At 46.5% G+C, this 24925-nt stretch overlaps 7 protein-coding genes across 7 annotated transcripts; 6 read left to right on the top strand and 1 right to left on the bottom strand.

Annotated features, from left to right (window-relative positions):
* Positions 1-521: 521 nt before the first annotated feature.
* On the top strand, positions 522-1802 carry GLAREA_08743 (uncharacterized protein; the record flags this gene model as incomplete). The annotated part of the gene is made up of 2 exons (XM_008077704.1): positions 522-828; positions 895-1802. 2 exons carry the CDS (start codon positions 522-524, stop codon positions 1800-1802), a joined length of 1215 nt encoding a protein of 404 aa, XP_008075895.1.
* A 902-nt stretch (positions 1803-2704) lies between these two features.
* GLAREA_08742 (uncharacterized protein) lies at positions 2705-3826 on the top strand (the record flags this gene model as incomplete). Its single annotated transcript, XM_008077703.1, has 1 exon — positions 2705-3826. One exon carries the CDS (start codon positions 2705-2707, stop codon positions 3824-3826), a length of 1122 nt encoding a protein of 373 aa, XP_008075894.1.
* A 3633-nt stretch (positions 3827-7459) lies between these two features.
* GLAREA_08741 ((Trans)glycosidase) lies at positions 7460-8653 on the top strand (the record flags this gene model as incomplete). The annotated part of the gene is made up of 1 exon (XM_008077702.1): positions 7460-8653. One exon carries the CDS (start codon positions 7460-7462, stop codon positions 8651-8653), a length of 1194 nt encoding a protein of 397 aa, XP_008075893.1.
* Positions 8654-9803: 1150 nt separating this feature from the next.
* GLAREA_08740 (uncharacterized protein) lies at positions 9804-10916 on the top strand (the record flags this gene model as incomplete). Its single annotated transcript, XM_008077701.1, has 2 exons — positions 9804-9809; positions 9867-10916. 2 exons carry the CDS (start codon positions 9804-9806, stop codon positions 10914-10916), a joined length of 1056 nt encoding a protein of 351 aa, XP_008075892.1.
* A 1749-nt stretch (positions 10917-12665) lies between these two features.
* On the bottom strand, positions 12666-15183 carry GLAREA_08739 (CoA-dependent acyltransferase; the record flags this gene model as incomplete). The annotated part of the gene is made up of 2 exons (XM_008077700.1): positions 12666-14722; positions 14769-15183. The coding sequence occupies 2 exons, from the start codon at positions 15181-15183 to the stop codon at positions 12666-12668; spliced, it is 2472 nt and encodes an 823-aa protein (XP_008075891.1).
* Positions 15184-17207: 2024 nt separating this feature from the next.
* On the top strand, positions 17208-21781 carry GLAREA_08738 (Ankyrin repeat-containing protein; the record flags this gene model as incomplete). Its single annotated transcript, XM_008077699.1, has 7 exons — positions 17208-17605; positions 17663-17717; positions 17765-18004; positions 18058-18385; positions 18433-19063; positions 19115-20005; positions 20083-21781. The coding sequence occupies 7 exons, from the start codon at positions 17208-17210 to the stop codon at positions 21779-21781; spliced, it is 4242 nt and encodes a 1413-aa protein (XP_008075890.1).
* A 607-nt stretch (positions 21782-22388) lies between these two features.
* On the top strand, positions 22389-24168 carry GLAREA_08737 (Zn2/Cys6 DNA-binding protein; the record flags this gene model as incomplete). The annotated part of the gene is made up of 5 exons (XM_008077698.1): positions 22389-22628; positions 22683-22976; positions 23025-23538; positions 23590-24043; positions 24102-24168. 5 exons carry the CDS (start codon positions 22389-22391, stop codon positions 24166-24168), a joined length of 1569 nt encoding a protein of 522 aa, XP_008075889.1.
* Positions 24169-24925: the final 757 nt, after the last annotated feature.

Raw genomic sequence — 24925 nt, 5'->3', positions numbered from 1 at the left:
CATTCATTTATGGATCATCTGATTCACTCTCATATTCAACTCAATTATGTCGGCTATTCAAGCCATGGACGTGTCTCGTTTCAGAGGGAAGAAAACTCGGTTCTTACAATATTCCACAATAGGACAATGGGTTATATCCTTCCCATGTCGTTGGTGACAAAATACAACATGGCTCTGGGTTGGAGATTCTTGAGTCAATAAATCAGAAAGTTGACAAAACAGCAAAGCGATATATCGACCTAACTTCTTCAAAGCAAGCCTTCAACGGTTCTCAACAAGTCTAGGCCTAGCATGTATTGCAACTACGCTCAACCAGAGGCTTAGGAACCATAATACCCATCGTTCCTTCCCTCCACCTCCTCACGGCTCTATCCACCATCCGATGCTCCGCCTGCAACTCCTCTCCTCTCCAGCCGCAACCAAAATTTCTTATCCAGTCTTATCACTTTAACCCAACCGCTGTCCATCATTTGCACCCATATCAATTATCTCCTACTAAATTCCTACTCACCGCTATCATCATGGAACCCCGCTACCGAGCTGTCCCAGGTCTCGGCGGTAGTTACTTTGGACGTGCAAGTATGGTAGAAATTTCCACGTCCAGCGGAAACTCTGTATCCACAGCTCCAACCAGAGACCGACACCCACCGTCAAGCAGTTCTACCGACGCGCCCACAACAACTAGAGAGCGAAACCTACCATCAGGTAGTTCCACAGACGCGCCCGAAACGAGCTCAGCCGCCTCACGCTCATGCGTAACTCCAGACCACAGACGTGGTCCAAATAACCCCGCAGCCGCCAAACTATTGAAATCTTGTCTCAAGAAATGTACGCCTTTCCCTGACACTCTCCTAAGCAATAAACGAGTTCAGAGATGTGTCTAACAATAACCAGCCGAATCATTAACCTCCCTCGAAGAAACCGCACGCAGAAACAGTCTCCCACGCCCACCAGCACCCCAAGATAGAACAGACAGTAGTTCTGCACCTCCCTCTAGCGCCGGTATCTTTGAATCGGATTTGACAAGGCAAAACAGCAGTCGTAGCTCGATTGGTGTGACACCCGCTGAGGCGTACACGCGTGAACGTGCGGATAATACTAGGCACGAGGAGACTTCTAGGCTTCAGGAGAATACTGAACACGCACAAAATGTCACTCATCAGACTTCTAGGCTTCAACAGACTTCTAGGCTTCAACAGAACACTGAGCAAGCGCAGAATATCACCCACGTAGGAAATGCCGACCATGTAGAGCATGTTGGGCAAAGAATAAACGGTACTAAAAATCAAGTCCGTAGAATTCAAGAAATCCCCGCAACTACACCAAAGGAAGAATGTGAGGTCGTAGATAATGAGGTTTATGTGGGTCCTGCGAGGGAAGGGACAAGCGATCAACTTGAGCTCCGAGAAGCACTTGCCAGTAGTCCGCCGCCTCAGCGATATCGGGTACGCCGTATTGGAACGGGTACCCCGGCGCCGAATGTTGAGAAGAAAGGGGTGTTGAGAAGAGGTTGGGAGCCAGTTAAAAAGAAGTTGGAACCTATCAAGAGACGTCTGGAGCCGGTGAAGAGGGGTATAGAGGCTGTTAAGAACCGGATTAAGTTGCTTGCACTTAGGGTGCAGTTGAGGGAGGATAACAAGAGGGTAAGACAATGGGCGGCTGGGATTAGGGAGCCAAGTCGGTCGAGGTCGAGGGAGCGAGAACAGTTGAGGGAGCAAGAACAGTTGAGAGAGCTAGAGCAGTCGAGGGAGCTAGAAGAGTCGAGAGAGCTAGAACTGAGGAGACAGGAGTTAGGGGGATGAGTTGAAAAGGGCAGGTTGATAGTTGAGATTGTGTAATGCGAGCACATACAGCGATTGGGTTAGGTTTAGTTTGGAATATCATGTAGCGTAGCGAGCGGAATATTATTTTGAATGAAATCTTCATTTAGGGTTTATGAATGTGTCGCAAGTGATTCAAGTGAGGGAAGAAGAAGTGTGAGGAAGGTATGCTGAACTGTAAGGTAGTTAAGGTAGAAGGAGGTGTAATGTCTGGAGCATTAGATTCTGCTGTTGAGTAAATAGGATGCATAATTATCTAGCATGGGTTATTGGGTAGAGTACTCGTGGGTGTTGTAGATTTGTAGATGTAGTGTACAGGAGTTAAAGAAAAGTTGATTCAAGTAACATAGGTCACTATTTTCGTCATCCAACGAATTTAGACTGCAGCCTTTTGAACTTGAAACAGTAAGTTACTAATTTACTATCTTGTTACTGGCTAAGAGCATTACCAGCCCCGTAAGGCGACCTGGTGGTGAATGTGCTCACGGTGTCATGAGCTTCTGGAGGGGATAAACAAAAGAATTCTCTTTTAGTCGATCAATCAGTGAGTTGATCTTGGGAGTATCTAACCTAGGTACCTACTTTAGAATGAAGTGTAGACTCTGTGTAGTGCAGTGATGGAACCATTACTGCCCATAGAACCCATAACACCTGGAATACTGGTACGTATATTGATCCACAGATTATATACTAATAACAATTCCAAAAGGCTACATGATGTTGCACATGATAATCGTGTCGGTCAATTTAGCCTTGTCAACGCCATGTCAGACCGCATGCATAAGCCCAATGAGAGGTCAAGCAGCGAGATACCTCGCCTACATCAATAACATCACAAAGATCGTGAACCTCTTTTACTCCCCACTAAAAACTTTCCTTTCCAGATGGCTCAAGACAATGCATCGAAATGGTTAGCTTTGGTGGTAAACGATGTCGATGAAGTAGTCCTACATGGATTAGCCGGAGTCGATGCGATGCGATCTACTCTTCCTATGACAATGATCGACACCTCAACTGTCGAGATAAGCAAACTCGCTATTCTCTCATGGCGCTGGGATATATGGCACGATGGAGAGCTTCGACCCTCTCGCAACATTCTAGCTGACGTGCGCGTCGCGAAACATTATGGTATCGAGTATATATTCATCGATTGTCTGGCTATCGACCAGACGCTGGATGAACATCAGCTTATGGAGCAGGTTCTGTCTTTCTCGAAAATGTACCAAAGGTTACCTGTCATAGCGGCATACGATATGAAGGGAGAAGACTACGTTAATACCATGCGTCGTCCATGGATAATGAGCGAAACCAGGGCCCTGATCAAAAATCCATATCGAATTATCTATGCGGGCCACGAGACTGATCGAAGCGATCATGAGCAAATAAACGACATGGTCGAGATAAGCTGGCAGTCGACATTTTTGTCAACAGCGCTCTTACTTCTATTCGGAGAGATCACTATGAAGTGTCTTTCTGACTTCAAGTTCATTATGCCATTTTATGCACGGGTTCTGACCAAAGCATTTGAGCAGATGAGTCGGAATGATTATTTGCTTACTATCGCACTGCTCTGTGCCGTTGATAAAGCGTATGAGCGTAATGAGGGTGGTCACAATAGAGATGGTGAGGACTGGAACATCTCAAATCTTGATTTCGACCAGTACAGCCTGAGGGTCCATGGGAAGCCCGTCTCATGGACTATGATGGAGTTGTACCTTATGGGTACTTATGTTGGCTTGTTCATATATCACCGCGAGCTGCATCAGCACTCGGTGGAGATATTGACTGACCAAACCACTGCGCGTACGATATTCACGACACTTGGATTAGAGGGGGCAGAATGGGAAGACTTTATGGCAAATGAATCGGAGAGGGAACAGTTTTCGCTGCTTATGCGACACACTTCTAGACTCCCAAAAATTGAGTTCAGCGTTGCAGATGTATCCCCTGCTCCTGCTTTTGGGGTAAAACGGGTGAACAAGCGTTGGTATGATTATGACTCTTAATAAGTATCAAACATTTTATGAAAGAAGCTCTAAACACAGTTCATTTGTACTTATGAATCAATTCATCATCACTTATTATTATGCGTTGTTCGGAGAAGCCCTAAGGGTAACTATGTAGAATATCATGAGCAAATAATGAAATAGTATTGAAAAGTTCGCCACTAGGATTAAATAATGTCACTAAAGCCATCAATGACTACAACAACAGCAACAGGAAGAGCTTGCTGTAGCTGATTCTTACAATCCTAATCAATTTCCTATACATTGGTAAGAACAAAGGGGGTTGTCACAGCACGTATTCTCGGGTTCAATGTCCTGGATTTTAACTTACGTTTTGTCATGGATGTACTGTACTGTCTTCACAACACATTCGAGTATCTTGAGTAGTCGTATTGGTGACTTCTCATAGCCAGGAACTTGGTCGTTGGCTCCTGAGCTTTAGCGAGGAGCGCAGGGCTAGCATACGGACAAACGAACTTAAGAGAAACCATATTAATGAGAAACGTCAGGAAGAACAACGTGCGATCTTCCAACAATGCACAAGCTGAATAAAAACCAGAGAGGGAAATGATAATCTCAGATTATATTGAAACACCCTATTTCTTTCTAATCGGAGGTTTTCTTCGTCCTTCGTCCTCATTTGACTAAGATGAGAATCCGTCTAGAAGCAGTCGACTATTGAAAGAAAACTTATAGCCTATAGGCTGCCCGTATGTTGACAACTCACAAGCGAAAACTTCGCAAAATAAGATGTAACCCTAAGCTTGGTTTTGATAGCAAATCAAGAGGACGAAACCCCCCAATAACAATTATATCTGATATTAGGGAATGAACACGGACGGTGAAGGAAACCGATTTCGTCGTGTGAATGTACGCTCGTGAGAGTATTACCTCGTTAGGCTATTTGGGTTTACTGTTTGAGGACCACATCTCAATTTTAGTATGTTCGATTTTTTTGAGAGGAATCATCCGGAGGACATGAATTACGTGAAGCGCGAGTAGGCTGGCAGAGTTTCTGGTGGTACCAACAAATAACGTGACGGTGGTTGGCTCGATGGATCATACCAACTCAGGAATATAAGCTGAGCTGTGCGATCGAGACGGCTGTAATAGAATCCCAAAAAGAAGCTGCAAATACATACCGTTCCGGTGCTTGAAGAATCGAAATTTTCATCGCTTGGAATCAATCACAATGTGAGCCAAATCTTCTGACCGAGGCCGATTCACATTCAACTGCAGCCGTGATTGGGCTGCATCGACGTACTTAGGTGATGGCGACAACTGTTATTTGTGATAATAGAACCATGCAAAATTGACTCGAAAAATTGACTCATAGAAACCAGTGTAAACGTACGCGAATTCTAGATTCCATCAAGTGCAGTGAACACACATGTGTTGCAAGTGTGTGTGGGCACTACCCACCTAGCAACCAAATGACTCGGAAAATCATCAGATCTCGATTGCAAGACGGAGAACACATCAGAGCAGAGCGCCAACACAGCGAAGGCCGTGACCATTAAATCCAGTTGCGCTGTTTCACCATTTCGACAGCAGTTGAGCTTGGTCACAAATCACGAGCCCTTCGCAGTCCTCAGCTCTGACAGGCGCCAAATGAATGTTTCGTTTCGTTTCTTCGCGGACGTGTCACGATGCGCGCGCAAAGAGACAGCACTACAGCCTTCACAGAGCCCTTCGTACTGGTGTGCGAAGGACTTTCTTCTGCCAGACATGTGCGGAGTTCTTGCAGAGACATATTTAGTACCTGCATGATTATGCTGGTGCAGTGCGATATGAAATGCAGCTAGAAAAAGACTCCTCGCTTCTGCGGCTTGTCTTGGTGAGACGCGCGTGAGATGAGGAGGTGTGGTTGAAGACTGTTCCGACGCTGTGGTTGTACGTGGTGAAGATAGGGGTGACTATGTCATGAAGGAGCAGGCTTTTGTAGTAAGGAGATTGCAGTAAGGGCAATTAATAATAGGTGATGATTACAGGACGACGAGGTTATTGATCCTTCTGAAAGGGAAGATTTTGTGCTTGATGCGGTGAGATTGCGGAGGCGAGGAAGGAACCGCAGAGCAGGGTTCAACCTGACTGGTAAAATGGGGAGAGAAACAAGAAAAGATGTGGATATGACAGTGTGGAGGAAATCGAACTGATGGCGCGTCCTCCCACTCTGCAAGAATCAAAGTTTTCGAATAATCGAAACAATTGTCGAATAAACCGTGAAAATCGTAGTCATCCCTCTCCCAGACCTGGTCGCTTCGTATAATTGATTTTGGTGTTGACGTACGCTGTGGATCCGTAAAGGACCAACCAACAAACCAACGAAGGAACCGACTCACCTCACAAAGCATCCAAGCCTTGAGATACCATGTGCGCCGAATGCTGCATCTCCAACATTGGACGATCAGGAATGACTCCATTCGCAATCCCTCTTTTGGTCACCACAACCGCATGCCAAGCCAGAAATGTTCCTGTTGATCCAATTTGAAAACGACACGACTGTCCGTGAGGCCCGAAGGCTTGGGCTGGGAGTTGTTGTGGGAGTTGTTGTGGAAGTTGTTGTGTTGGTGTGGTGCGGTCGAGAAGCGTGGTCCGTTCAAAGTTTCCAGTCCAGCCAAAATAATCACGGTCATCTCAAAATGCCGCACATCAAAGTTCAAACACGTCGACTTTTAAAAGGACGCCAATCGCAGCGCATATCCTGTGTCCAAGGGCTGGACTAACCCTGTAGCGCATCGGAGCTTGGGATGTTCCCCTGAGTGCCATGCCGCCAACCCCTTGGTTCCTGAGCTAAAAAGTTGGTTGAAATGAACGACCCGACCGAGGGGAGCCACAACGTCGACGTCTCCTACATGGATGCTTCATGGTTCGACGTTTCATGAAGAGAGAAGAGGGTGGGTGGAGGCGTATTCACCCAGTCGGGTGTTGCGCGCAGGTGGACTCTTCCTTTGATAGGTGACGGGCTCGACAGACTCATGTGGGCTTCGCGATGGGGAGGAGGAGGACGACAAGGAGTCCCGGAGGGAGACGGCGAGGAAAAAGAAGTCTGGACCGCGAAATCCTGTGCCGGACTAGTCTGACAGCCTCCTTGGTACGAACAGCGCCGCCTTGGTGTGTTGTTGTGTGTGCGACGAGAGATGAGAGGACGACAAAAACATCGCACACGGGCCAACAACCTTGGGACGATCAAGCGAGTCCGAAAGTACATAGACTCCCCCCTCCCGCCCGCATCTTCTTTCCCTTCTCGTCTTCCCACCACCACACCTCTTTCGAGCACTCGACCTTGACGATCGTACTCACACTCTCCTTCGACTTTTGTCATCAACACGCTCCTTTGCAAGGCAGCGCAGGTATCAATCATCACATTCATTCAGCAGATCACACATCAGACAAACAAAAACAGACTTCTTTGACATCGTCGCCATCGAACTCATTCACCGACAAACAAACCGATAACGATCTATCCACAGTCCTTATTCGACGATTGACTCTACTTCCAACGCTCTTGCATTCCAATCACACTCATTCAACCTACATTCGCAATAACCACCTATCGTCAACGGCCCGCATCTCGATCGATCGTATTTGCATTAAATACCACCAAATCTAGCCAACCAACTATCCGTAAATATGCGTACCAACACCATTTCAAACCTCGCCTTCTTGGCCTCTTCTTTGCTGGTTAAGGATGTTATCGCTGGTGTCGTCCACAACCACGCAAGACTCCACCAGAAGAGAGACAGCTACATGATCATGGTCGAGGAGGAGGTGCAGATCTCCAGAGGCGCTGATGGATCCTTCCACACTGGACGTCCTGTCCCAGTCCGTACTACCACGGTTCTCGTCAAGCCTTCTGCCACTCCCGTCGCAGATGCTGCTCCAGCTCCAGCCTCCAGCAGCTCAGTAGCACCAGTCGTGGTCCCATCCTCATCACCTGCGGCCGCCTCGGTCGAACAAGTCAAAGCTGCGGCTGCTTCGCACGTCGTTGAGCCAGAGCCAACTACCACGGCAGTTGCTCCAGTCGTACCCACACCAGCTGCTACCACCCCCGCTACATCAGTTGTTCGGGCAGCACCTACTACCTTGGCAACTTCAGCCGCTCCTGCTTCTACTGCAGCTTCTACACCTGTTTCATCTGGTGGCAAGCGTGGTGTCGCATTCAATGATAACTCCGTTCTCTCAGTATTCAGTGGAAAGGCAAGCTGGTGCTACAACTGGGGACAATCTGAGGGTACCATTCCAAGTGGCTTCGAGTATGTTCCCATGCTTTGGGGTAACAAGGCTGGATTCTATGATTCCTGGGCCTCAAACGCCAACTCGGCCATCTCCTCCGGATCCACTCATCTCCTCGCCTTCAACGAGCCTGACTTGTCTGCGCAATCCAACATGGGTGTTTCCACTGCCGTTGCTGATTACAAGACACACATGCAACCCTTCGCAGGCAAGGCCAAGCTCGGTGCTCCATCCGTTACCAATGGCGGCGCCCCAATGGGTCTTACTTACCTCAAGAACTTCGTGGACTCTTGCTCAGGCTGCACCATTGACTTCGTCCCAATCCACTGGTACAATGGTGATGCTCTCGACTCATCCATCTCCTACTTCAAGACCCACGTCGCCGAGGCCCACACTGCCGGAGGAAACAAGCCAGTCTGGATTACCGAGTTCCAATATCTCGGAACTGACGAAGCTGGTTTCCTTGCTGAGATCATCCCATGGTTGGAGTCTCAAGATTTTGTCGAGAGATACTCCTACTTCATGGCGTCCGATGGTCGTCTCATATCTGGAACCGCATTGAGCGCCGTCGGAAAGGCTTACATTGCATAAATTACCAAATATCGTTTTTGCGGATATCTGGATTAGATGGAGGACAAGCTTGACGAATATAACGACCAAAATCTTCTAACTTTTTCTTCTCTTCTTTGTACATACTTGATGACCACACTTCTTGGGGGGCGAAATGTAGGATACCTTCAGGGAAGGTGAGCATTTCTGGTGTTTAGGGTGCAGGACATAACGCAGGTGCAGTTGGATACTGTAGTTGTTTAGACGGGATCGTATTCGAATTGAACGATTCTCTCCAAAATGTGCTCTCCCTTCTGACTTTCTCGTACTCGTAACCTTTGTGATGATCCAATTTCCTGTCGTAAATGTTTGATTGTTTACCTTGACAAGTTTATGGCTAGCGATGCGGCTTAACAAGTTCTCTTTTAGTATGTTGCTAGTAAAAGGGGAGATGATGAATACGATGGGCTATTGTTAGCTTTAAAGTTAAAGGCGAGTAGCTTGGTATTTGGCATTTGGTCTGAAGGCTAGGTTTAGGTATTAACAGATATGTTATGTTTGAGAATAATTACTAAAGTGTATTGGTTTTGTATAGAGAATAAGAAATATGAAAGGTTCTGGCGGTCTTAGTTTTCTTAGTTTTTGGCTTTGTCTCGGAACAAAATCTCTCGGAGGGTTCTCGGAGGTGCTCGGTAACCTTACTTGGGATTTGAAGGATATTTAAAAGACAATAGGCGAGGCATCGTTAGAATAAGACAGACGGTCTGAAAAGTATCTTCAAAAAAGGATATAAGTCTTAATTAGGTATAACTGAATTTGACATCTGTCCTAACTGTAAGGAATTCATTGCTCGCCCTTGTAGTCAGGAGCACTTTATTCTGCCTCAGGCATCCAGACAAGGCTAGGCTTATCAGAGGAGTACATCGTGTGAACAAATCGCTGAGGCTCAAAATATCCAGCAACTTAAAGAGTCAACCCCTCCACGTAAGCATAACTAAGCATTCTTCCGCCACCACCTTCTCTCGACAGGAAACAGATTTATTGGACTGATGGTATCAAGCTCGTGGCGAAGTTGGCATTAAGTTCTCAGGATCGAAGGCTCCACGGTCAATTTCTAAAGTTCACAGCAAGTTGGCTTTATTTACACAGCGGCTTTCAGCGCCTTTCCCGGGATCGCAGCACAACCTTCAGGATGCCGGTATGCGCTTCGATACTATTTCACTTTCTCTGGAGAATGTTCTAATGATATTACTAGATTGGTGACCTCCTTGCGTCGATTTCTGGTGAACCAAGTCCCGCACAAACGAATCGACCTTTGTTGCCACCGAAGCGCAAGTCCTCCGATGGCGACGCCTTACGACGACCGGCAGACAAGCTACAGAAGACGAACGCAAATTCCTCGAGGCCTACGGATAGCTCGCGTCCGGCGCAAATGAATAGACCTGGAGGGGTTAATACATCGATGGAACGAATGAAGCTGAATGCTGGACCAAGTAATCGTACCCCAATTACACAAACAGCAACATCATCATCAAATTTCAAACATGGGCAACCAACACCTCCTCCGACTGATACGAAAGCTACGGAAAAGCCAGACAAACCACTCAAGAAAGGTTCGTTTGCAGAAATCATGGCAAGAGGAAAACAGAATGCCGAGAAAATGGCTCAGATCGGCAAAATCCAACATAAGCGCATCGAAAAACCGATCAGCAAACGTGAACGGGCAGAGATAGAAGCTGCAAAAGCGGCAAAGATGTCAAAGAATATAGGTCCGGGAGGGAAATTTAGTAATACACCTGGTGCGAAGGCTATTAACGGTAAGATGTCTGCGGGAGTAAACGGAAAGATGGGCAAGAATGGAAAAGCACCACCACCGGAACCAGAAAAGAAGATCAAGAAAGCCGCATTAGCAACGACGGGATACGCAGGAACTGCACGACCTAAGCCAGGCGCCAAACCCGGCCAGAAATCCTCACACGCCTCATCATCACGAGAAAGAGATAGATATGGTCGTCAACTCCCAGCTCTTGGTTCCCGACGCGATAGATACGATAGCTACGAAGACGACGAGGAAGACGACATGGAGGAAGGTGAGGAAGACGATCAACCGGATTACGAGTCGGATGTCTCTTCTGATATGGAAGCCGCGGCGTTTGAGGTCGACGAGGAAGAGGAGTTTGCGACGAGGATTGCGAGGAAGGAGGATGCGGAGGCCCTGGCGGAAGAGAATCGGTTGAAGAGGGAGAAGGCGGAGAAGAAGAAGAAGTTGATGGCTATGGCTGCGAAGGCGGGGAAGAGACGTTAAGGGGGAGGAGAAGTGATGCGCTTTCTGCTTTAATTTTTACGTTCAAGTCTTTAGCGATCGCATTCAGGCGTCTGCCGTCATTCTCGAGAATGTCCAACAACGCTTACTATCATTCCGCCCTGCTGTTGCTTTCTGGATCAATGGACTGCGAGCCTGACTTTGTTGTTTACGGACTTCATCAGCGATTTACTTTGCACTTTTTTTCTGCATAGCGAGGTGGGATGGGCTTATGGTGGTTTGATTAGCGTTACGGATGATGGATTTGTGATTTCACAGTCAGGATGGATAGACTTGACGACAGTGGTAGCGGGGTGGATGAGGTGTCGAGGTGTTGGATGGATGAGGTGTGATACGTAGGCGTATAAACAAGAGTGGAGGAAAGTAGAGTAGAGAGATGGTAGAATAATACGAAATAGAGAAAAACAGTATTAAAACATACCACCATTCGCACCGTTCTGCTGAACGTCCTTCCATGTTACACGCCTCCACCTATCTAGTAACTAAACACTCTTGTTCACCCTGTCCATCGAATCACAGATGGAATCTAATGATCTCCAGGTTTCCATATCCTCGAGCTCTCACATCGTGATGTTGGCACTTACCCCTGTTTACGATTTTCTGCATTCTCCTTCGATGTATTTATGGGGTACAAGAGACGTGTATAACGTTTATACCGGATGGGTGATTGAATAGTTCGGTTCTGGGATGTGAGACGGGAGTGCTCCTGTATGTTGTTACGGGTGTTTGGGGAGAGATGTGGGTATATGTATCGCTCTTCTTGGATCAAGGAGGGTGTGAGAGGGTGCTTTTGGTAAGTGGGAATGGAATGGGGGTGCCATTGGGTTTTGTAGACGAAGTGGGGAGATGAGTATGAGAAGGAGTATGAGAAGGAGTATGAGAAGGAGTATGAGAAGGAGTTTGAATCTCGTGTTTTGGTATGGGAGGGTGGAATGTGTATCTCTTTCATAATAATAGAATTTACTCACCAATTGTTGTATTAAACGATTAATAAAAACACATAAGAAATTTCCCCCCCTCCCAAAAAAACTTTGTTCAGAAAAACAAAATTATGCCAGCTTTTGTAATGAAATGGTATAAAAGGATCTTGTTTCTAGGCTTAAGATAGGAACGCTCAGATGTATGGAAAGATTGGAACGCGAGTTATCTTTTGCCTACGCTAGAAAAATTTATAATATAAATTCTGTCGAGTTTGATTTGACCCTTCCTTATCCCCTCGTTTCTCTGGGGTTTTCGGTACAAAACACTGTTCTGATTTGACACTAAATTGGTCAATCCCTTAACAGGTAGGGTAAAATACCTCAGAACCTTTTTACGTGTTATAACCTATTCGTCTTCCGTTTTCTTTTAAAACCATGGTTTATAACAGATTCGTCGAAACTGTTGATTTAGCATCTTGATACTGATAGAGGAATTAATGTGTTTGGATGGATGTAGAAATTTTTAAAGGTAGAAAGCGAATAATGTGTTTGATACGAGATATCGAAGAAAGATGTTCATAAAGAATACATGACATATAGCTCATACACAACCTCCATAATTTCCTATATTCCCTCTCGTATCCCCTACCAAATCTCAGAAAAACCCTTTCCCTCTCTCCTCTCCACTCTCAAATCCTAATACTCACTCAACCTCAACCGTTTCCCAACCTCCCTCCGTTCCTTCCCCCTTTCCTTCCCCCCCTCCTCCCCCTCCCCCCTCGCCTTCAACGCCTGCAAAAGCATCCCCGCATCAAAAAAACCCATCTGCCGCAAAAACCAATTCATCAGTCCCAATCACCACTTCAAATCTACACATAAAAACAGGAGTAGCACGCAGGGAATACTTACAACCACCGAGTCCCTCATCGTCACTCGCCGTATTACTCGTGCTATCCTGCACGATTTCCTTTTCCATGCCGGTGGCTTTGATGACGCGACCGCGGGACTTGAGTCTCGAGCCGGCTTTTGGTCTTGCGGACGCTTCGCGGGCGCGGGACGCTTTGGGGGAGGTGCCGCGGCGTTGGGTGGAGCGCAGGATGCGCCGGATTTCGAGGAGGTAGGATTCTAGTGCGTCGACGAAGCGTTTGGTTTGTCTGTGTTTGCTGGATGCGCAGATGGAGATGCCCTCGTCTTTGATGATGTAGCCGATGCCAAAACCGTCGCCGGAGGTAGGACCGAAGCCGAAGTGGCGGAGCGATGGGTTGCCGCAGTTGGAGGTCGAGAGGATGGTATTGTTTAACTTGTCCCAGCCTGCGTCTTGGAAGATGTGAGGGGGGGCGCGGTGGCGGCGGGGAGAGGAGGAGGAGTTGTTGCGGGAATGTGTGGAGAGGGCTTCGGTGAGGTCTGTGGAGCGCGGGGGTGAGCCGACGACGGAACCTTCGATGGGGGAGGAGTAGCCGTTGGAGCTGAGGCCGTTGGAGGAGGCTGCTTCAGCGCCGTCGTCATCGACGCCGCGTTGCCAGACGGAGAAGAGTGCATACATGTGGCGGTCGCAGCCTTGGGCTTTGGCGCATTCCCGGGTGTTGGCTGTGTGTTCTTGACATGCTTTCTTGAGGGCGTCGACTTTTTGTTGAGGTGGGACTTCTCCCCAGAAGGTTTGGACGAAGTCGACGGATGCGGGTGTCACTGAGCGGATTGCTTCAGTGCGACCGTGGAGGAACATCTTGGTCATGGCGGGTTCGTAGGTACATTCTACACGACCATAAAGACCATAGTACGCAGCTTGGAATGCCATCTGAACGAATGCGTCTGGTGAGAAGCCCATTGAAGTCATAAAGTTCTTGCCATAGTGATTGAAGTCTAGAGTTTGAAATTCATTCTGTTGGATGAGATCAGCGAGACGAGTTTCGGCAAAGCGGAGTGCTATTCCAAGCTCAGGAACCATATCCCATTCAAGTTTATGAGGTGTTGTGTTGACGTCTCCAAAGCTGGCTGGATCACGTTTTGACGGGTCAGGACTTGTTGATGCCCAAAGACTCGGTGCTTGGCCGTTGATGGTACGAGCAAATCGTAAGATTGTGTCGGTGTAAAGATCACTGGCAAAGCGTAGCACAGTATGTCCATCCACACCAGTGTGCTCAAAATTGATTCCAGCACTTCCGTTTTTACAAACGATAATTTGCAGCTTATCGTACCATCGATTTGTACAAGTACCGACTTGAACACCCTTCTCAATCTGACTTGTCCCACAAAGCATATTTTGACATAGATCTGCCCCAGATGCTGGTTCCGTGTAGTCTAGACACAAGATGAATAGTGCAGAGTCTACTATTCCAAGACAATCTGCATTATTTGAGCCCTCGTCTCTCGTCATTACATCTCTTAGACCTGACCAGATCTTTCGATTCTCTGTACTGAGAACACCTAGAGCACCCTTCGCAGCATCTTGAATAGGAGTTTTCTGAGCGTCATCAACGATAGTCTGGAGATTGATGGACACATCCTTCTCTGTCATGATCAAATCCGAATTGTCGTCGAGAACATCGAACCAATAAAATTGACCATGACAAAGAACAACAATATGCTTGGCTTCTGGGTCCTGCCCGATATGACAACCGTTTTCAGTTGGTACGCGAGCTGTACCGAATAGTCTAGAGTATTGATACATGCACAAAGGCGTTCCTCTAATAGTGTCGGGTGGAAGCTCCTCTCTTCTTACTGCACGAACAAATGATAATGCTGATACGACAAGCGAGGCAGCTCGGGTGACCTGATTGTTCCTCGCTGGTGTTGGGTCATCTTCCAAAAGAAAGAACGGATTCAAATTGAGAACGACAGGATTGTCAAAGTTGAGGTATGAATCGTACCCTGAGAATTGTTAGTGCAATTTCGAACGTTAGGCCTCACTACTTACAAAATTGTTCAATGTAACTAGTCTTTCCAGTAGCATATTTCTTTAATCTTTCTTGTAACTCCGGTCCTTCGCTCTTCAAAAATTCCTCAACAGCTTGAGTAGATTCGGCATGCTCTCTTGGTGACTGTAACGGTTTGAGAGCAGCAAGATATCTAGTCATACTCTGTTCCAATTCTGGGATCGGGAGCTTAGGTAGCTTATCCTGAGCGGCAAAAGTGATTCCTTGCTTATAATTTGGCTGATTACTAGCCAAAGGATCTTTTTGTTCCTTTGTAAAACTTTCACTGACTTTCTTGACTTTCTCATGAGAACGGCCATTTTCCGAAGCTTTCTGCGGTTGACCTGGCTGCGCCAACGACTCATTCAAGGATTTTGGCATCGTAAAAGTACGAACTGCAGTGGTAGAGGTAGGCATCGTGATTAGCGTGCCAGTTTCAAGCATACAACGGTGATACGGAGGTGCAAATATTCAAACCGCGCAAAGCTGTACGGTAGAAATAATGGCAGTCTGTTTGGAGGAAATAGGACGGCATGCCCACAGGTGTAACAGCAATGGTTTGAGCTTCGATAGAGGAAAAGACCTGACTTCAAATCATCCTCAAGCGCAGCCGAAAGCCTTGGTTATACCTGGGGAACGGAAGTGAGATACAAAGTAGTGGGGTTTCGGCCCCGCATGATCGTTCTGTGACCCAAATGACAGGGTGACCAGACATAGTTCGACTAGATTGCACAATGTACAGACAGACCGGCCAGAAGGCGCATGCAATTTGAGCTCTGAAACTCCACTCCCGTCCATTAGCTGGTAAGAATGCCGGACAAGGCTGTCCATGAACTAGGTATCCGCAGCACCGAGTTTGGTATCTTATGTATGTAGTTGGATAACGTGAGAGTAGAGACTTTCTACGTACCTGGAATCTACTGGCTAATCTATATACAACACGGGTTTTCTTGCTCAATATTCTCCGTAGGGGGGAAAGATTTTCCGAATAGATGAAGGTGCAGCTGCAACAAGGCAGACAAGACAGAAAAGCTGGGAGGGGCAGTTGTGGTGTAGTGTTCAAGATGCTTCTAATGGTCGCTTGCTGAGTGATATTCGGAGAATGAGAGCCGGATCAGGAGACGAGCAGGTCACAGCATGTGAAAGAGCGCCTCTCCTCCGTGATAAGTATTGGCACTGATCCTCAAAGCATATAATCAGACTGATTTGGCGTGTTATGGCGTAGCCGAGTTGATACACACTCGTGAGGCACTGAGGCCCGCTTGCTCGGTCCAGAGGATGTCACGAGTGGATCAGGTCTTTTTGCCGCGACTCGAGTCTCCAACGACAACAATTGTAAAACGTGAGATGTACAGTACGGGTCGAAGGAGGAACGGAGCTCTTGGACTGGCCCGTGGACGAAGCGTTTGCTATGCAAGTTGAACCGCGATGTTGAGTATGGGGTACAAGGGCTTTGCCTCTTTGGACGACCCGAGTGGACTTTTATGATCGTAATCGTATTGAGACGGTTTTCCTATAATTAATGTTTAGCAGCCCAAGAGTCAATACATACCCCATGAAATGTTGGTCTGTGGATCACCGGTGGATGTATGCTTCAAAACGAGCAGGGAGAGTTGCCTCGTGGATTGCAGGTGAGTTAGGTGCAATATATAACAATAAATCTCTTGACCAGATCTCGGTTAGGATTGGGGAGTCCACGCGACAAGTCTTAGCAACACGGGAGTCGAAACAGAGAGTGAGCTGTGGAAGTCACGTTCCTCGAATGGGAGTAAATGTCTTTGGCTTGACCTCCAATAAGCCCTCTGATGACCTCACTTGCTGAAATGCGATTTCCTTGGGTCTTAAAATAAGCGATCGAACGTCGCCTCATGCCAACCTAGCCAAGTCTTGTCCGTGAGATGATTCCGTTTCTCCGAAAAACTTGCGTCCAAGAAACATGGAAAAGTCACGTGACTAGCTGCTGTCTTACAGCTACACAGTCACGTTACACGAAACTGGGTCAACCGAGTTCGGGCCGAACAAAGCCAAACATCTGCCCTACTGGAATTAACCACCACCTGCGCAACATAACTCGTGCTCCATATTTCACAGCTCGAGTGAAAACCATCGAGGCTTCAGGTACTGCCAAACCCAACAATTTACTAAAGTGTTGAAACTCAGTCCATCCACTACACACTGCGTCTAGCCTCGCTCTGGGCATGAAGAGGATTTTGATTGTTTCAACCGTCCCTGGAGTCTGCGTTCCGTCAAACGAAAACATGACAGGAATACTGCAGGAGGCCGTTGAACGGTTGCAAAGCTGTGATTCGAATGCATAATTACTGCGCATTCCGAGATAGTGCAGTGGTGTAGTAGTACGGACCTCATCAACCACAAGAAGATGAAATGCTGCCATGAGAGGAGAGGGGTCGCATGTTCTTCCACTTCTACCATCTCTCGAAATGCAGTCGTCAGAAGCCCCTCGCCGACGAGCAAGGAAGTTGTTCTATGGACTGAAAGACAAACTGTCTTCTCGTTCAACATCGCCCTCAGTCGCTTCAGTTCACTCTAAGCGAGATGTATCCGCTTCAGATTCCCAACGCCATGAATGCAAGAGTCTTGAACCGATAGTGGCGAGTGTACCGGATGGCTTGGACTTTTGGCTGCGAGCTCTTAACAAGTTGTCGGCCGAGAAAAGAGCTGCTATTGGAACCTCAATTTCACAAAAGTTGAATGTCTCTGAAACCTCTTGCCTCCTTGACGATGTTAAAGAAGCCGTCCAAAAACAGGCCAGGCAGCATGAGGGAAAACGCTGGATGGTCGATTTTGGAGGGAAGAAGATCGTACTCCGTGATAAGGTGTAAAAGCTCCTGTTCTGGGTGGAGAAGTTCAAGGGAATAGGAGACGTTATCTCTAGTGTAGACCCAGTGCATATGGTTTTATCTTGGGCGGGCATTCGCCTTCTTCTTCAGGTCAGTAATGAAAATATGAATATTGAAAACATCTAACTTTCGCCTAGTTTACGCTCGCCGATGCCAAGCAAAGTGAAGTCCTCCTCTATGGACTGGACATCGTGGGTTATCTCATCAATCGTTGTAAGGTGTACGAAATTTTGTATCTCAACAATACGGACAATCTACCCTCCAAAGCAGAAGAAAATCTTCGACACGCGGTAGTCCAACTATATGTGACCATTTTAACATTTCTTGCCACGGCAATGAAGCTATATTCAGGTCAATCTGGAACTCTTGCGCTCAACGTAATTTGAATCCTGACAAGGTTTCAGAGCTCATCGCTGAGTGCCAGAAACAGGATCAAGCAGTCCAGTCTGAGGCGGAAAACTGTGAACGTGATTGCACTCGAATTTTGCGTGAGCAATCGAGAGCTGAGCACACCGAACTAAAGGGGTTACTACAAGAGCTACAGACTACCTTCAACAAAAATGTTATTGTGGACTGGGTTCAGACAGAGGAATGGGTTAATTTTCTTCGGTGGATATCCGAGCTCCCATTTGAAGATGTGCACTCTAACGCCAAGCTTGGCCGTGTAGAGAACACAGGACAATGGCTGCTGGACCACACTTTGCTTACAGATTGGAAAACTAGCCATGCCCCTGGAATTTTCTGGCTGAACGGATCGGGTGCGTTGATTACTTATGACTGTAGACATGTATTGACACCGTTTTAGCTGGAACTGGAAAGACCAAACTTGTGACCACGCTTGTGGATCATTTGCTATTGGAGCTCGGCGCAGATGATGCTATTGCATACTTCTACTGTGATGCTGGCCGTGGAAAATCACTAGGAGTTTTGTCTAGTTTATTACGCCAGCTAGCTTCTTCTCGAAACGGGCAATCAATCCAACAGCCGCTTTTTGATGCATACATGATAAAGAAAAAGAACGGCTTTGCCTCCAAGGCCCTCGGCGTAGGCGACATCCAGCAGGAGCTGCTTAATATCGTCGATATCTTCCCTCGAACATTCATCGTAGTTGACGCTTTGGATGAATGTCAGAAGGACGTTCAAGCAGTTCTAATCAAAACATTGAATTCTCTTGTTGGGAAAACCTCAAGGCCGGTCAAAGTCTTGCTTTCCAGTCGCCCTGAGCCATATATCAGGGATCTGCTGGGCGACGTGGTCGAAGTGGAAGTCGACAAGTCAGGCAACTCAAAAGACATTAGTAAATTTATACACGAATCCGTTTATCATCCACATGTATATCTAGAAGGCTTCCCGTGCAACAAGTACTGGAACAAAAACATGCCTGTCAAGTTTAGAGAGGAAATTTGCACGGCCTTAAATCAGAAAAGTGGAGGCATGTAAGTATGAACTATCTTCCTGAGCAGCAACTTGAACCAATAATGAGACAGGTTTCAATGGGCAAAGCTACAAATTGCCCAGCTAAGGCGACTAGAAAGTGAGAACGACATTCGAAGCTACCTTGGAAAGCTTCCAACGGAGTTGAAAGGCTTGTACGATTCTATATGGTCTGACATCCAACAAGAACATGGAAACAAGCCGATAGTTGCTAAAAGAGCGTTCCAATGGTTGGTCTGCAGTCGGATACCTCCAACTCCCAATGAATTACTGTTTATTGTCAGCCAAGACACTGACGGATTCTATAAAGACGAAAGCGAAGAGAAATTGTTTCCAGCTTCGCCACTCGCCGAGGATATCGATTATGTTTTGACAGCGTGCCGGAATCTGGTAGTCGTTGACAAAGCAGCTGGGGTTTGCAAGTTCTCTCATCATTCTGTGCATGACCACTTCACGAATGCTTCGGAAACCATGAGCCCACATCCCAATACCCTTGCTGCTAAGCTATGTCTTTTGCTTCTTCTACGCCACCAAGTTGACGAAGATGTTGTTTTCAACAATGTGGGCGCATATTGGCCCGATACCTATTATTCATCTGCTCTAGATGCCCCGGGCCGAATGGAATGGGCAGGCATTATTCTATCGTTCCAGGAAACTGTTGCTGATGATCTAATACTTACATATCGTCGTGCAGACCCTCGGAATAGTATATCACCCGCGGATACTCTTTTCTACTACCCCGAAGATCACTGGCTGTGGCACTTGAAAGTTCACGAGAATCCGTACCCTGACCACGAGTTAGCTATTCTCTTTCAACAATTCTTAGGAAGTTTCGACGAAGCTTCAGACGCCTTCAAGCGACACTGGATCAGAAAGGGCGGAATAGTAGAACCTCCTGTTTTCCTAGCTGCATCGAATAGGATCTACTTTCTTCTTCGCGAATGGTGGGAGACCGGTCGCTTCAAAGTCGAGCAACAACAAAAATTGACGAGTCATTGCTCAAAGCTGCTGTCGAGGGTAGCTCCCCTCAAATTATGCAATCGATGACGAAGAACGGGGCCCACGTTGATCTGTACAATGGTACTGACGGATCAAGTCTGATGCTTGCTGTTAAAAAGAAAGATTATAAAATATCCAGATGCCTCCTCGAAGATGGTGTCAGCTTACACTGTGAAGGGCAGAATGGCGCTAGCCATTGGGGATCCGCGGCACTGTATTTGGCAGTTGCACATGAAGACATGAAAATGATGCAACTTCTTATTGATCACGGGGCGAAGTTCAACGATTGGCATGACTTTATCAGATTGGCCATTGGAGGAAACGTGAGTATCTTGCGTTGTTTCCTTGGCCACCTGGAACTATTTTCGCACAGCACGGTCAATGTAATACATTCGAAGCTCGACCGACAGAATTGCGCGTCAAATCGACTCATGCATAGCGCAAAATTACACGATCTTCCGAGCATCGCTCTGATGTTGCGTGAGCTTGGTTGCGATATTGATGCTAGTGATGACAAAGGTAATACACCGCTGTCAACTGCGGCCAAGGAATGCAATAAAAACATGATTGAGTTGTTACTCGATTTGGTGGCAAATATCAATCCGCCAAAAATCAAAGATATTCAAGGAACACATTTTCGTCATAATAACGTCCCACTGACGGCTGCTATACATGGTCTTGAGTTTTGTAATGAAGATATCAAAATTCATGGAACTCTAGAAAGTACGGTTGAACTTCTTCTATCTCGAGGAGCGGATCCCAACCGCAAAAGTGGAAGACTTGGAAACGCCCTTTTAGGAGCAATTCAGCTTAATAGCGAAGTCATTGTGGATTACATACTGAAGGCTTCACCTGATGCCCTGGCTCGAATAGAAAATCGAGGGGCTCTGGCCTTAGCAGCACGATATTCGACATTCAGCATGGTAAAATATCTTATGGAAAAGGGAGCTGGCATCAACTTACCAGGGGGTCTGACCGATGAATCAATTTACTTTGATTACCCTAAAGCCCAAAGTGTAAAGTCTGTCAAGCATCAAGTCGAACTGCCAATAATTGAAGCTGCTATGAAAGGAGACCTAGAGATGGTACAGATACTCATCGCTCATGGAGCTGATGTCAACGCCACCGGAATTATTTATGGTAACGCGCTATGCGCGGCTGCACACGAGAGACATGAGAAGGTGGTTGAGTTCCTCATAGGTTGTAATGCTGACGTCAACAAGCAAGGCGGTGTGTATGGGGAAATGCCTTTGCTAGCTCTCACTCATAACGGATGGGCAAACTATAGCTTTTTCGCAAGTCGACCTGGATGCGATATGGAATCCGTTTCAGTCGCTTACGCAATACGTCAGTTGAAAGCAAACCAAGTTGCGGTCCTTTTATTAGAAAACGGAGCCGATCCAAATGTTTATACAGAGAAATATGGAAGTGCTCTATCTGCTGCGCAGTCAAGGGGGCAAAGACAGATGGTTGATCTTCTTCTCAGATATGGTGCAAAACCTGTTGAGGGTATCGAATGCTGCGAAAGAGATGGTCGTGAAGTTCTAGAGGGAGAGGTCGAACAGTCGGCGTACGAGTACGCGATACGACATAAACTAACATCCTTTCCCTTACTTCCAGGAGAGTTTGATGAGCTCTCTGAAGAGGATAACTGCCGTAGGCATTCGGAGAAACGTGCAGAAGAAATAGAGCATAGTTATTCTACGGAACAAAGGAGCTGAGATGAGGGGTTGGCTTTGAACTCTTAAGACTAACTTTAAAGCCACATCAAGTTTGCGCAGTATCTCGCAAACCTTTCTCTCTTGTTGTGGGCGGCTTGCTAAGTTGTGTACTAATACATTATGACACGATCTGAACAAAGTGGGGTGTTATTTTTGCATCTAGGTTAAGCGAAATTCAAGTATATTTCTCATAGAGACTGCAATTCCTCAATTCGCTTGACAGATGTCATGCTCCAGATTCTCCGAAATGGAAGAAAAATTGATTAATCCGGGGTTGTGATCGACGGCTAGGCATCTCGAGACACGTGAGGTTTGCTGAGCCAAGAATGAAGGCGCTCACTTCTGATGTTAATTGGATGAGTCCCGTGTTTCGGACTTCAGCCCCAAAATTGTGGTCCAGGCAACACTAAATTGACTGCTCTGGGAACTTACACAGCCCCAATGTCCAGAAGCTGAAATTGATCATATCAAAGATTACTATTCAGCCATTCTGTCAGTTCGAAGCGCTGATCGAACGTAGATATAGAATACGGTTTGGGGACCTTTCTCAAAATATCTCTCAAGTATACGTCGATACTTCGAAAAGCTCACAAACTTTGAACTGGGAATGGCAAACTTATTACTCGGCGCGGTAATAGAAAGTTTCTCAGACACTTCATCGGAGACTATAGGGAGAAGTCAACACAATGACTCGACTCCAAATAACTTGGCAGGCACAACACCGAAATCTTTCGAGTATGATCAAGATAATACAGGGAGTAAGAGAAAACCATCGGATAAACGTCCTAGAAAAGGCCATACGAAGTCCAGGAAAGGATGCTACAATTGCAAGCGAGCACGAATCAAAGTAAGTAGCATTCATCATACGTAATATATAGATATCGTTACTAAGACACATCAGTGCAAAGAGAATCGACCGTCATGTGATTATTGTGCACACCGTAACATGCAATGCCGATGGCCGGATCCAGTCCAACTGCAGCCACCAGCGGAGGAAGTTCAGATCAGGTCAATAACACGAAATGCGAACTTCCCTGTCCAAACGCCGATAGCTCCCGAAATCCAAGTTGTCGGACCTGTTTACAACGCTTTCGACTTCAAGCTTTTCCACCATTTCATTGATAAAGCACATCCACATCATCCTATTGGTAGTGATGCTGTTTGGCGGCATGACATCCCTGTTATCTCGTCTGATGTAGGTGTTATAGTAGATCATTACAGAGTGGATGACTGATCAATATAGCATGAATACCTACTCCATGCAATGCTCGCTCTCTCAGCTCAAGACATGGCATCAGTCAACGCAGACCCAGTAACCTCACAACAATTGAAGACAAAAGCCATGTCCCATCGCGTAACAGCAATTTCGGCCCTCAATACTGCGATCACAAAGGGTCTTTCACGATTTGAACAAGGCAATGCTATGCTTGCTACTTGCTTCGCACTGCTCTTCCAATCGGTGTATATGGATGATGGTCTTGCTGAGTACATGACGTTTATACGTGGTACAGTCGCGGTCGGTATCCAGATGGGTATCAGAAAAGACAAAATCCTTTTCGAGCATCTTTTTGACGACAATGGCGAGAAGCTAGTAGATCCGGCAATGATGAAAGCACCGCTCGTAGATTCTTCACTGGTAAGAATGGCATTAGCAAGTTTAGAGAAGATTCAACCACTCTGCGACCACGTCGTCGAGGTTGAAATCTACGGAATGTTACTTGCTGCAGCAAGGGCGTTGATTACATCATCACGAGATGGTAAGTTTATAACATATCAGTGTTTGAGGAGTAGTATTAAATCATCAACAGCATGGCACGAACTCCGCAAAATCTACGCCCACTTCAGCTACTTCATGCCCCAGTCCTCCTTCAACCATCTAATCAATCCCGCAAACCGCACCTGCCAAATCTTGCAATCCCACTTCATAGCCCTCCAACTAGTCATGACGCCCATCACCCAAAACGAGCATCTAGACAACGGTGATCCTACTAAGGAAATCCGCGAAAACAGTGGGACGACAGGACGATGGTTCAGACCTTTACATAGGAATGTCCCGGATGATATGCTGGAGTATTATAAGTGGCCGATGTGGGTTGAAAAGGAGGTTATGGGAGGACGAGTTTTTGATGGGGTTGTGAGAAAAGAGGATGAGAATGGTGAGGTTATTGACGGGGTAGTACCGTGCTTCGGGGAGTGGCCGGCGAAGAATCGTGGTGGACAGATTGATTCGCGGACGGGGGTTGAGAAGGTTGTTGAAGATGTGTAAGGCTTGCTTGCTGCTGGGTTTGTGTTTTTGTTTGCTTCTACTGATTTATTGTAGCCCTTGTTCGGAGATTGGAGAGATCTTTGTTGATCTCATCTTCAAGCGTTTTGAGATTGCGGACTGAATGTCGCTATGAAGTTTGGGAACCAGCAAGATGTTGATCTTTTGCATGGAAGATGAGGTAGAGCAAGCGATAAGTTTTGAATTTACTGACTTCAAAATGGCTCTTTAATATACAATTGAGAGTGATGAGTTGCAAGGAAACTGTCATCTTGAATTTGTTTTCAAGATTTCCTAGACGTATTATGAGTCCTTACTAGTTTGCATAAGAGTAATGCCAACAGAACATCTGAGAAGTAAGATAAAAACAATACTTTACCAGATTGAAGCTTCTCGGGACTCTGACAAACTGGTTATAAACAGAAAGCCGCTTAGGCTGTGGCCAAATCTGCACACTTGAACAACAATTATTTTTCGACTTTTAGATGATCCTGTCTTGCACAGGATTGAGACACGAGATCTCATCTAGTAAAGTGTGCCATATACGAGTACTGCGTCAAAATCATGATGGTACTTTTTAAGTCGAAAATTAAGAAGTCGAAGGGTAGCTTTATTAAAAAGGGGTACCATCTCGCTTAAAAGCCTCGTAATTTGTTCTATTTAGGCTCGCTTAGTCTAGGTAACTAGAAGTATCTTCTTCTAACTCAACTGAATCAACTTCTCGATACTGCACATTCGGGCTGGAATTTAGAACCGGGAATTTACATTCCTTTGGGCCAATATTTTACCTTGTATCGTTACTTGTAATACGGGCCAATAGGAATAAATTTCCCAGTTGTACGCCAGGATTTCCGCCACGCAGGGCAGTGCTCACGCGCCAA

Source organism: Glarea lozoyensis (assembly GCF_000409485.1).
Source record: "Glarea lozoyensis ATCC 20868 chromosome Unknown GLAREA1, whole genome shotgun sequence".
Taxonomy (NCBI): domain Eukaryota; kingdom Fungi; phylum Ascomycota; class Leotiomycetes; order Helotiales; family Helotiaceae; genus Glarea; species Glarea lozoyensis.
This window is presented reverse-complemented; position numbering and strand designations above follow the sequence as displayed.